Genomic DNA, 13587 nt, shown 5'->3' with positions numbered 1-13587 from the left:
TCATTTTGCATTAATGACCATAAGGAGGCAAGGATGTACTTTTAAACTCTCTATAATTCTATATATATTGAATGCTCTGTTATTCTATACACAGTAAAGCTGTGGTACATGTTTTGTGTTTGTCTAACCTTTGCTGTTCTCCAGTGTTCTATCTAGAGTGTCACAATCTCAAATAGGTAGGCAGGTCTGTACCCAGCATTGCCAGGAAAATGGACCACACACCCAAGTACTGCTTCCAGGGCCGCTGCTGGCCAAATGGGTGCCCTAAGCAGAAATTTACTTTTGTGCCCCCTCCCCCAAATATTACAGAAGTAAAAATAAAATAATAAAAAAAAACACCTACTATAGGGGCCCCACACACAGTGTCCCCAATTGCCCCCATAGACAATGCCCCAATAGTAAGTGCCCCCATAGATTGATTAAACTATCCGGGACAGTGGGATGCGCTATAAAAACCGGCAGGACAGTGTTGGGGGGTATGTTATAATATATAAAAATGTTTTTTTTTTTGGAGCAGCTGGGATGGTGTCCCCCTGGGAGTTGGTGCCCTATGCAGACTGAGTACTCTGCTTATAGGGAGCGGCGGCCCTGACTGCTTCCTTTAAACCCCTAGATATATGGTTTCTCCTTTGCTACAATAAGCTGCTGAGTAGTTCAGTGATATTATGGAACGACACAATGTCATTGGTCAGATGGATAGACTGGCTGTGATGGGGTATATAGATAGCAGGTTAAAGCTAAGTGTGTGATGGTGCAATAAATAGAATATGAACCCAGTAGGATGTAATGTGTCAGGACAGGAGCTTGTGGTCAGCCTGCTATTAAGAAAATGGCTGTATAAACAAGCCTGAAACTGCTAGCTAAGTCAGCAACACCTTAATAGCTTGGGATGAAAAAAGAATAAATATACATTTAGCTTTCAATATTTTCATAAGGTATATCCATGGGAAAATAATTCATAGGTAAATCCATAAGATAATAATTCTAAATTAAGATTTAATTAATTTAATTTAATTTCCTAATTTTATTCAGTAAAAAGGAACAGCAAAGAACAGGTCAGTGAAAACAGTGCAGTTATAGGTGTACATTGACCCTTTAATAAAGGGAATGTGAAATATAGAATTCAAAGACATAATAACATAGATAATTAGATTACAATTGAAATGGAAAGCCAAATTACATTAAAGTAAGCAAAATCAAAACAAGCATTGCTTGTAGTATTTTCTTTGTTTTTCATGTAAATTCCACAAAACAGTGTTAGTATTTATTTGTTTATTTATTTACAGTTTATGCTGTACAAGCAGTAAACTGTCAGCAAACTGTATAGGGTTTCCTCACCAAACATAATGGGTTCTGCAATTCATACCCATTAGTTTTATTCTCTCATTAAGATTCTGAAAGGGAATAAATGCTACACGCAAGATTGTGTCCTGTACAAACTTGGCTGGTTCAAAGCAATCATTTTTCGTTTGGGCATTTTGCTTAAAACAGCTTTTATCACAATAATATCAAATGAAAATGTAAATGTCAAGGAAATTTATATTGTGTGTATTCTATTAGGTAATCTTGTACTTAATGGACCTATTTATGAACAAAAATTCAGCACAAAAGTTGATTGTGTATTTCTAAAGCTGCAGTTTCTATACTGCATGCAAATTAATTTTGAGAATTCTGTATGTTTAAGCTTCATCATGCCAATTTATAAAAGTGCGCATAAACAACTTTTCTTTTTGAGCTTGAGCCCACTCTGAACTGGCCAAAGTCCGCTGAAAGCAATTGGGCCGCTGTTACAGAAAACCATGGGTGTAAAAGTGGCTGTTTCTACTCAAGTTTTTACTCGTGGCTGCACTATTGGCATTAAAAAGGGCCTTCTGAGTCCCTAAATTTGGACACTCTTGCCAAAATAGGGACATATATTACATAAGCTATGTAAACTGGGAAAATCTTGTTTGCCTGGCAAATTCCATTCAGTGCAAGTGCTTAAAGGACAATGAAAGGTTAATATAAATTAAAAGTACGTCTAAAGGCATTCTTTTTAAGTACTTACTGCATATCTAAATTCCCAGATCCCTGCTTGCTTCTCTGAGATATGGTGCTGGCAGCCTACAGCAGTGTGAAGACTACAGTGACATCACTGAAATCTCTCTGTCCTTCCTGTAGGCGGCAGCCTTCCTATTCTCTGAGCATGTGTGTTACTTGATCCTGTCTGCTGTTCTGAGCTACACATGCCCACCAGCCAATCAGAAGCGGATCTGGCAGAGGGGGGGGGGAGGGAACGAAACACATGTGCAGTATGAAGCAAGGAGGGAAAGGAAGGGAGAATACCTTTTTAGAGATGGCTGCCTGTTCTAGAAAATGTGAAGTAAGTGTGACTGAGTAAATATTTGATTAGGTGAGCCAAAAGTGTGGTGTTTTTACTAAACAATAGGAGGACTATTGGGCAGTATGCTTTTTACATTTTGACTTGCATTCTCCTTTAAAATGACTATGCAAAATACAATTGCCTCTGTCACTTACCACCATTCTGCATCACCCTCACCAATATTGATATTGCAATTTTCATACCAGTTGGTATGAAGCTGTGATTGTAGTCTTATATCTAGTCAGGAGCCAGGTCTACTGTGTAAAACAACTATGCTAGTGACCTATGTGCAATAACAGAATGTTCCGGGGTGTCAGATGATTTGTCTAAGGCTGCATTTGCTGTTTGGTGCAGAGCAGAAGCAGTGCAGCATTTTTTGTTGCCAACTGCATACATCATACATTCAAGCAGAATATATTCAAGGCCGTACACAAAGAAAGACTAAATAACACTTACTGTAGGATATCATTCCCAGTAACAGATAAAAGGTAATGCTATTGTTTCTAACAGAGGTTTTTGGTCACTTGCGTTTTGTAGAGTCATTGTCATTGCCCATCAAATCTTCCATCCTCTCTCTGTACGGGTGGCTGTAGTTTACAGGCCCCCGTCAGCCTCCTCCCCTGCTACCTTCCTCTCTGATTTTGAAACCTGGCTCTCTTTTTTCCTCTGTACTGACGGCCCTGCAATCATCCTTGGGGATTTCAACTCCCACATTGATGATCCCTCGCAACCCTGGCCCTCACATTTTCTCCGCCTAACCTCCTCCTTTGAACTCCAGCAGTGGACAAATGCTCTGACTCATAAGGATGGGCACTTTCTGGATTTAGTCTTTACTAAAAAATCTGTCCCTTTCTGATTTTAACAGTGTCCCTTTCCCCTTCTCTGACCATAACCTGGTTATATTTTCTGTCTCTCACTCTCCTTCCCAACCTGCTCCTTCCTCCGCTGTATTAATTAGAAATACACGTGACATAGATCTCCCGGCCTTAGCTCGCTCTTTCAGGTCCAGTCTCTCCTCCTTTAACGAGATGTCTAACCCTGAAACCCTGGTTAGCGAGTACAACAGTATACTAGCTTCCACCATTGACTCATTTGCACTCCTTCAGCCTAAGCGTACTCTGGTGCAAAACCCACGCCCCTGGCTGAATGTGCAAACCAAATTCTTACGCTCCTGTGCGAGGTCTGCGTAACGTATGTTTAGGAAATCCCATAGGAAATCCCATACGCAAGCAGACTTTATCCATTATAAATTCCTATTGGCCTGCCTCAATTCTGCCCTGTCGAAGGCTAAACAGGAATACTACAACACCCTTATAAACAACAATAAATCCAACCCAAAACGCCTGTTTTCTATATTCAATACCCTTCTGCGTCCCTCACAGACTCCATTACCTCACTTTATACACTCTCCCCAGGACTTTGCTGATTTCTTCATGAACAAAGTGGAGTCCATCCGCAATCAGATTCCCCCCCTTTGTACTAATACAAACCAGCTCCTCCTTCCTCAGCCCTCTTCTGCATGTCTTAACTCTTTTGGTCCCGTAACTGTCTCCGAAGTCTCCTGGCTTCTTTTGTCGGCTCCGCTCACCACTTGCTCTCTTGACCCTATGCCTTCTTCTCTGCTCAAACACTGTGCTCCTGAACTTACTCCAGCTCTCACTCACATCTTCAACTCTTCTCTGGCCTGTGGAAGTTTCCCCTCTTCCTTCAAACAGGCCTGTGTCAAGCCTATCCTAAAAAAGGCCCTGCTAGACCAGTCCTGTCTCTCTAACTACCGTCCTATCTCGCTTCTACCGCTTGCCTCTAAAATAGAGCGTATTGTCTTCTCCTGTATTACTAACTTTCTTGACGCCCATAATTTTTTAGACCCACTGGCTTTCGGCCTGCGCACTCTACTGAGATGGCGTTGTGCAAAGTTACAAACGATCTTCAGGTTGCCAAAGGTCACTTTTCTATACTAATCCTCCTAGATCTTTCGGCTGCATTTGATACAGTTGACCACTCCCTCCTGATGCAAATTCTGCATTCGATTGGTCTCTGTAGTCAGGCTGCATCCTGGATCTCTTCTTACCTCTCTAACCGTTCATTCACTGTCTCCTATGCTAACAAAACCTCATCTCCAGTTCCTCTTAATGTGGGGGTACCCCAAGGCTCTGTACTTGGGCCGTTGTTGTTCTCCCTCTACACGCTGTCTTTGGGAGATCTTATCTGTTCATTCAGCTTTAAATACCATCTGTATGCTGATGATATCCAAATGTATTTGTCGACCCCTTCGTTAACAGTTGAAACTGAGAGTCAAATCTCTAACTGCCTCCTGGCTATCTCTAATTGGATGAACCAACGCCACCTCAAATTGAACCTAACAAAAACTGAACTAATGATCTTTCTGCCTAAGCCTGGTCCTACCCCCCCCCCCCCTTTTCTATCTCTATTGATGGCACCCTCATCAACCCCGTCGATTCGGTGCGTTGTTTGGGGGTGATCTTTGACTCCAGTCTCTCCTTCTCTGACCACATTAACACCACTGTCAAAACCTGTCACTTTTTCTTGTGCAAAAATCTGTCCCTTTCTTTCTACTGCAACAGCTAGGCTGCTCATGCATGCTCTCATCCTATCCCGACTTGACTACTGTAACCTGCTACTAACCGGCCTCCCTAACTCCAATCTCTCCCCCCTACAGTCTATATTAAATACTGCTGCCAGAATTCTCCTCCTCTCATCGAGGAGAGTTCAGGCCCTTCCCCTGCTAAAGTCCTTATCGTGGCTTCCTATTAAACAAAGAATATCTTACAAACTCCTTCTCTTAACCTTCAAAGCCCTCCATTCTTCTGCTCCTCACTACATCTCTTCTCTTGTGTCTCCGTATGTTCCTGGCCGACTCCTTTGTTCCTCGCAGAGCAATCGTTTGGCTGCGCCCCCCACTACTACTGCTGTTTCCACCTTAACCTTTCTGCCTTGCTGCCCCTACATTTGGAATGCCCTACCTGATTTCCTCCGAAGAGAATCCTCCCCCAGTCTTTTTAAAACTAAACTTAAAGACTACCTTTTGGAGCACTCGCCCAGCACCTGATCTGGGAACTAGCACTTAAATTGTAATATCAACCACTGTGACCTACAGCACTTATACTGCATTTGCCTATTTGTGTCTGTAAGTTACCCTCCCATATAGATTGTAAGCTCTACGGGGCAGGGACCTCCATCCTCTTGTGTCTTTGACTCTTAACTTATTGCAACTGTATTTATCTTGTACTGTATCTATCTGTATTTATTGTTGTACTTTGTATTTATCTATTATTATCTTAATAATCCCATTTGTATTAATGTATTCTACTGTACAGCGCTGCGTACATAAGATATACATACATATATACATACATACATACATACATTGTAACATGGTTTAGAGATTCTTAAGGCAGAAATAATAATAATAATTTTGTTAATATCATGCATAAATTCTACAAATACAAGATGCTAAATTAGTGCTGTTTGACTATTTTGTTTAGTTAATTAAAAATATTACTCTCAGCAGCCATTTCTTCAGCTGATAATGATCTGCTTCTTCATCTTTAATCACCCAAGTAGAAGAATGTTTGTTTTAAATGGCAGATGTCCCCTTAGAGAACATTGTTGGATGATTTGGGGAGACAGGCACATAGTTACTTGCTACATAATGTTAAAGGGATGTAATGCTTGCAGAAAACTTTCAATTTCAGTGCTAATGATCTTGTCAGACAATGTATTTCTTTTGAAATAGTTACTGGAATGTCTGTCTCATTGGAAAGTTAACATCTGCAATTGTAGTAAATTATTATTTAATCAATGGGTTCATATTTACATTGGCAGTTGGAAGGGTATAAGATCAACGGAGCAGTTTGTGGTAAGGTACATACAATACTAAAAGTCCTCAGCGCTCAAATGTGATGAAAGATTCAATCTTGTGCAGTCCAAATAATGAATAGTGTGTAAATGTAATTTCTGCAGCTCCGCCTTAGATCAACCCCTTTGACTGGGTCCCAAAACAAGCTCAACGATGTATATGGTCGAAGCGCATAAGTGGAAAAACAAAAAAAATATATGCAATAAACGTTTTTACACTATTGCATATATTTTTTTGTTTTTCCACTTATGCGCTTCGACCATATACATCGTTGAGCTTATAAGATCAACGGAGAAGTTTAACTAGTCCAGCTGTTAAAGACTTAATGCATCATAAATCTCCAACTGGCAGCAGAAAGGAATCTGTATACATGCTGTATTCCACTTTTGCATTACAGTCACAATAATCATGTAGAGATGACTTCATTGTTTTCTCATGCATTTTATTATTCATTGTTGGAAAAGTTTTTAATATTATCCTTTATAGTCAATTTGCCAGAGAAGATAAGCTTCTGGGTATATTTAATGTAAGGTTATTCCCTTCTGTAGGAAGGTTTTCAATGGCAACCAAATGGCAACCATATGTGTACAGAATATTAAAACGCATAGCTGCCTTTCAGTCCTACAGTGTTAGGAACAATAGCAGTTAGAATGCAAAATGTGTCTGATTGCCATCCACATTCTCAGGTAAACATTAGGAAGAATTACATGGATTTTTTAAACTGATTTACTGCTGACTTATTATTGGGTAAACCATTACTTTATAAGATGGGTTGTCCCAAAAATGCCCCTTACCTTTTACACCTCTTCCAAGCACACTGTTTAGGAGGAATAGTAGTTGTTTCCTCAAAAAAAGAACCAGATGAATGTGGTATGTATTTGAAATAAAGTAGTGCTTGAGCATTTAGGTAGGTCTACTTTCGACAAAGTACAAAGTTCAGTTGGTCCTTTTGTGCATGGATACAACTGTATTATGTTATTGGCATTTTTAAGGGCACAGTTTTATGTGCGTTGGCATATAACACACTTTTTAGCTAAGTTCTTTGTTTTTTGTGAAATTTATTTGGCAGTAATGGCCTTACTAAATATGATTCCTCTTCTGTAAAGGTAATACACTGCTTTCTGATACGCTCCTTTCAGAAGGTTGTGGGTGGGTTGTTGTGCGTGTGTGGGAATATCTGCAGAAGTCCTTAAAAAATCATGGGCCATTGAACCAAGACTTGGTTGAAGAAAACTAGCAACCCTGTGTAAATATTGTCATTATCAAGTAAGACTGATAAAATCTGCGCCATCTACATTTGTAGAATGCAGAGCAATTAAAGAGGCCCCAGGCAGTAGCCTTGAAGAAATGTAATATGTTCTGTGTAAACCTTAATCAAACCATCACTATTACTCTTTTACTGCTAGGCGAATTAGTTCAACATTCATTTCTTTTTCATAAACAATCATCTGACCAGTGTTTAAAAATCTTTCTTGACCTCAGGTTTAGACATGAGTTTGTTTCTATATGTTGTTCCAAGTACTTTAGATCTGCAACATTGATATCATCCCTTGCAACTGAAATGGTGCAAACTAGGGCTTGCTACATGTTGCATTAAAAAGGACAAATGGGTTGTGATAAACTTGTTTAAGGTGTTCAGTGAGGCAAAAGTGATATTCTTGGTGTTTTCTATAATTAATATATTCTTAACATTTAACTTTTTATTTGAAATTGTGAAGAGAGAATATACTTGGAACTCCATTGTCTTTAGCAATGGTCCATGAGGCAGTTCTTAGTATTTTGTCAGGTGCGTGATTTCTACACCACAAATGCTTGGAATCATTTCCTAATTGCCACCGTAATAAATCTGGAGTGATCCGGAGCATTTTGTTGGCCATTGGGAAAGCTGGAAATTACCCAAGAGACTGTTACTTGTTACATTGTATTAAAAATTCGGAATTTGTAGAGATGTGTTTCCCAGCCTGGCATGACTTGACTTGAGAATATATCATTAAAAAAGACATTTACAGGTTACATTTCTCCTCTGTACTACAGGTCTTTATCTGCACAACTTTGAATATTGACAGAATATTTTAGTCAGTTTTAGGCATCTTTAATGTGGTAGTTGACTAAAAAGATTATTAGATGTGTGGAACAATAAAGTCTTTAACTTTCTAAATATGTGTAATGATCTCCTGTCAGTTTGTTTAATCCTTTCAGTACCTGCAGTGTAAAGAGCCAAAGATTTGTAGCTAATTCATTGTGAAATAATCCACTCTTTATCATTGCATAAATGATTTCTCATTGTATTCCATAACACCCATCTATCTAAAAGCCCAACAGATAGTGTGACAAAACAAAAATCCAGCTTACATAAATTCCTACTTGATTCAGCATTGATTGTTGTCGGCTGAATCCAAGCGGGCTACATTTCTAGTAGTGTTTTTTCATTGTGCAAAGGATTATTTTGTATAGGAAGTGCTAAATGCAGAAAACCAATTTCAATTAATCCTATTTATAGAAAAAGATAAGATTTTAAGCATCTGGAAATTTGCATAAAATAGATAAAAACTCCGACAAATAAAACTATACCAATAAGATTATTTAAAGAATAAATGTTCTTTGACTCAGCAGCTGGGGCACACTCTTTTTATTGCAATGGGTCAAGGAATAAACTTGTTTTTTATATGATAACAATGTGATAGCTAATATATAGATATAATATTACAAAGGTTATTTGACATTGATGACCTGTTTTGGAAAGGAACTAGCAGTAAATGGTGGCTGAATACATGGGAACTGTTCATCCTTTTTTGCCATTAAGGTTGATTTTTAGTATGAAGTAGAGAGCAAGGCATTCTTTGCTCAACGCAGCCTTAGTATTATGATGCCATTGTTGAATTATGTTCTTGTGTTGCTAGATTTTGATATAATATAAATTCTCTAATCTCATGACCTATGCTTTAGCAGAAATGAAATACAATACTCTATGGTTTATTACTCTCTGCTAATAAAAAGTGCTTTGTGTGGAAGCTTTCCTTACTTCTAAAAATGTGAATCAAGCCGAGCAGAGACGTTTTGGAGATTTTTGTTTTATGCCATCCATAATTTTTCTTTAACAGAAGAGTTCAAGGGCTCAACAATAGTTGAATTAATGAAGAAAGAAGGCACCACTCTAGGGCTCACAGTGTCAGGTGGAATTGACAAGGATGGGAAGCCAAGAGTATCTAATCTACGTCAAGGAGGAATCGCTGCTAGGTAATCACATCTACGTTCTGTTTAAAAACAAAGCCCTAAAATAGACATGATAGCCCTGGGCCATCATGTTGAAAATTTCATTATTTGTTCTGGAACTAGCTGTAGGAACAAGTTATGTCTGTAAGAATTAAATGTCTTCTACACCAATATTTGTTACTGGCTTACTGACATCATAGGTCTTAGGAGGAGACCGAAACGTCAACCTAATACTCTAAGTTTTTATGGAACAATAAAGGTATTTTGTTAAAAAGGATCCCGGTGTGCACCTACCTACTTTGGAATGTATGTGTATATATATATATATATATATATATATATATATATATATATATATATATATATATACAGTGGAGGAAATAATTATTTGACCCCTCACTGATTTTGTAAGTTTGTCCAATGACAAAGAAATGAAAAGTCTCAGAACAGTATCATTTCAATGGTAGGTTTATTTTAACAGTGGCAGATAGCACATCAAAAGGAAAATCGAAAAAATAACTTAAAATAAAAGATAGCAACTGATTTGCATTTCATTGAGTGAAATAAGTTTTTGAACCCTCTAACAAAAAAAGACTTAGTGGAAAAACCCTTGTTTGCAAGCACAGAGGTCAAACGTTTCTTGTAATTGATGACCAAGTTTGCGCACATTTTAGGAGGAATGTTGGTCCACTCCTCTTTGCAGATCATCTCTAAATCCCTAAGGTTTCGAGGCTGTCTCTGTGCAACTCTGAGCTTGAGCTCCCTCCATAGGTTTTCTATTGGATTAAGGTCCGGAGACTGACTAGGCCACTCCATGACCTTAATGTGCTTCTTCTTGAGCCACTCCTTTGTTGCCTTTTCTGTATGTTTTGGGTCATTGTCGTGCTGGAACACCCATCCACGACCCATTTTCAGTTTCCTGGCAGAGGGAAGGAGGTTGTCGTTCAGGATTTCACGATACATGGCTCCGTCCATTTTCCCGTTAATGCGAATAAGTTGTCCTGTGCCCTTAGCAGAAAAACACCCCCAAAGCAAAATGTTTCCACCCCCATGCTTGACGGTGGGGACGGTGTTTTGGGGGTCATAGGCAGCATTTTTCTTCCTCCAAACACAGCGAGTTGAGTTAATGCCAAAGAGCTCTATTTTGGTCTCATCAGACCACAGCACCTTCTCCCAGTCACTCACAGAATCATTCAGGTGTTCATTGGCAAACTTCAGAAGGGCCTGCACATGTGCCTTCTTGAGCAGGGGGACCTTGCGAGCCCTGCAGGATTTTAATCCATTGCGGTGTAATGTGTTTCCAATGGTTTTCTTGGTGACTGTGGTCCCTGCTAATTTGAGGTCATTAACTAACTCCTCCCGTGTAGTTCTAGGATGCTTTTTCACCTTTCTCAGAATCATTGACACCCCACGAGGTGAGATCTTGCGTGGAGCCCCAGAGCGAGGTCGATTGATGGTCATTTTGTGCTCCTTCCATTTTCGAACAATCGCACCAACAGTTGTCACCTTCTCTCCCAGCTTCTTGCTAATGGTTTTGTAGCCCATTCCAGCCTTGTGCAGGTCTACAATTTTGTCTCTGACATCCTTGGACAGCTCTTTGGTCTTTCCCATGTTGGAGAGTTTGGAGTCTGCTTGATTGATTGATTCTGTGGACAGGTGTCTTTTATACAGGTGACTAGTTAAGACAGGTGTCCTTAATGAGGTTGACTAATTGAGTAGAAGTGTCTAACCACTCTGTGGGAGCCAGAACTCTTAATGGTTGGTAGGGGTTCAAAAACTTATTTCACTCAATGAAATGCAAATCAGTTGCTATCTTTTATTTAAAGTTATTTTTTCGATTTTCCTTTTGATGTGCTATCTGCCACTGTTAAAATAAACCTACCATCGAAATGATACTGTTCTGAGACTTTTCATTTCTTTGTCATTGGACAAACTTACAAAATCAGTGAGGGGTCAAATAATTATTTCCTCCACTGTATATATAGAAAATGCATGCAAGTAGGCACTCACATTTATCCAAGTCCGAGTATGCCTGGGTGCAGTATAGTAGAGAAATAGTACAGTCCAAAGTAGATGCCGCACTCACAGGACTTAGTGCAAAAATTGAAAATATTTATTGATGGAAAACACGTCAAACTAACGTTTCGGCCGTATCCACAGCCTTTCTCAAAGTGAACAAAAACATTTACAAACCCACTCTTAAACCAAGTTTGGCGCCAAACTGTAGTTCATGACGTCATTGAGTGTCTGACCAATCACCAATCGCCAGTGCAAATGTTAAAATAAAAACATGTAAACTTATCTACATACAGAAATTAAGAATATTGTGTAAAGAGTAAAATCTATCACGAGTACCAAGCCGACCGTTGCCTGTGAGTGCGGCATCTACTTTGGACTATATATATATATATATATATATATATATATATATATATATATATATATATATATATATATATATATACATATATACATATATATATATATATACATAGGGTCCACACCATTTGCAGTGCAGCAACAAAACCTGGGTGCTAGTACAAATAAAATGCTGAACAAGGACAGCACTTCTAGGATCTAAAGAATTGTGAGCAAAATGTAAATGCAAAAATAGAAAGGATATATATATATATATATATATATATATATATATATATATATATATATATATATATATAAAATCATATTTATCATATTAAAGCTAATTTGTATCTGACTTTTACACTTGCACTTTTTGCAGAGTAATGCTTTGGAAAATGAGATCTTATATGTCTTAGGTGAATTTTAAGTGTTAAGAGCCAGGTGTTCAAGTTAGTAGAAGTGGTAAAATAAAGCTTACAGACCTGTCAAACTCCCAAACTTTTGTTGGTAGTTTCCTAGATGTAAGCCACTTCCCCCAGTCTTTTGCAGTAACAGGTCTGTCTCCTTCTGTCAGTAATTTCCTCCAAAACCTGACTTTCCAGCCCAAAAGTCCTCTGAAATCATCCAAAATAGTGAAGAAGGGACCATGGCACAGAGGTGAGCAGGTACAGGACATTTTGTTTTAAAGGGATAATCTGGCAACTCTTTAATAATTGAAAACGAAAATGTATAAAATCCTTTTACACGGCTGGTTGATAAAGGGGTTGTCAATACAAAAAAATGGGGAAAAATAGGTTCTAATTTTTGGAACAATGTAGCAGAAGCCAGCCCCTTTATAGACCAATGAAGAAGCATAGTCTTGGCTTGAGGAAAGATGATTCCTGCAACATTGCTTTAAAATTGCTTTGCATCTTGCACTCCTCATTCTAGCACTAGAGAAATGGGTTGGCCACGTGTCACCCATTATGTAGCAGATTCAATTTACACCCACTTACATCTGACCGCATTGTGCAAAATTACTGGGCATCAAGGTTAACTGGGCAAATTCAGCGCTTTGTGCATGTTTTTGCACTTTTTACATGGTCCCCTTCCATAAATGAGCCACTTTATATATTTTGAGAAGTAATTATATGTTAGTAATAGTGATTAGACCATTTTGCATATATATATGGATATGTCAGCTAACCTTTTCTGGACCTTGACAAACTGCTGTCCATTACAGAAGTGACCAACTGAATGTAGGAGACTATATCAAAGCTGTGAATGGCATCAACCTCACAAAATTCCGTCACGATGAGATCATCAGTCTGCTAAAGAATGTTGGGGAACGAGTGGTTTTGGAAGTAGAGTATGAACTGCCTCCAGTATGTGAGTATTACCCAGTAATATGTATAGATTTAGATGTGCTGAAATTTACAATATAATAGCCCTGTTTCTCATCAAATGAAGGAACCCTGCATTCCATAGAGAGAATATTTCTACTGACAACCAGGAATTTGGCATTTGAGTTTTGTTCACAGATATGTGGTCTTCAGTTTTTTGAGTATATTGAGACTCAATTGAGTATATGAATGGAAATTTCTTGGTGACCCTTCACAGGTACAACCCTATAGTGCAAAAAAACACGTAATTTGTTTATTTTAACATTTATCCCTATTATATTAAGGAGCCTCTTAAAGTGGATACTTGTGAATTTTATAGTCCCAAGAGCATCCTATTTAATCAAGCTATGCTCCCTATATACATAGATTTCCTTTCTGTATTATTGCTA

General features: G+C 38.5%; 1 protein-coding gene across 9 annotated transcripts in view; it reads left to right on the top strand.

The window, feature by feature from the left end:
• grip1 (glutamate receptor interacting protein 1) overlaps positions 1-13587 on the top strand; it is a 285619-nt gene that overhangs the window by 179723 nt on the left and 92309 nt on the right. For all 9 annotated transcript variants that reach the window (XM_018092250.2, XM_012959909.3, XM_031898920.1 and 6 more), the window contains exons 3-4: positions 9344-9479; positions 13039-13184. In XM_018092250.2, the coding sequence (XP_017947739.1) occupies positions 9344-9479; positions 13039-13184 (282 nt within the window). The remainder of the gene's footprint in view (positions 1-9343; positions 9480-13038; positions 13185-13587) is intronic.

Source organism: Xenopus tropicalis, chromosome 3 (assembly GCF_000004195.4).
Source record: "Xenopus tropicalis strain Nigerian chromosome 3, UCB_Xtro_10.0, whole genome shotgun sequence".
NCBI lineage: Eukaryota > Metazoa > Chordata > Amphibia > Anura > Pipidae > Xenopus > Xenopus tropicalis.
This window is presented reverse-complemented; position numbering and strand designations above follow the sequence as displayed.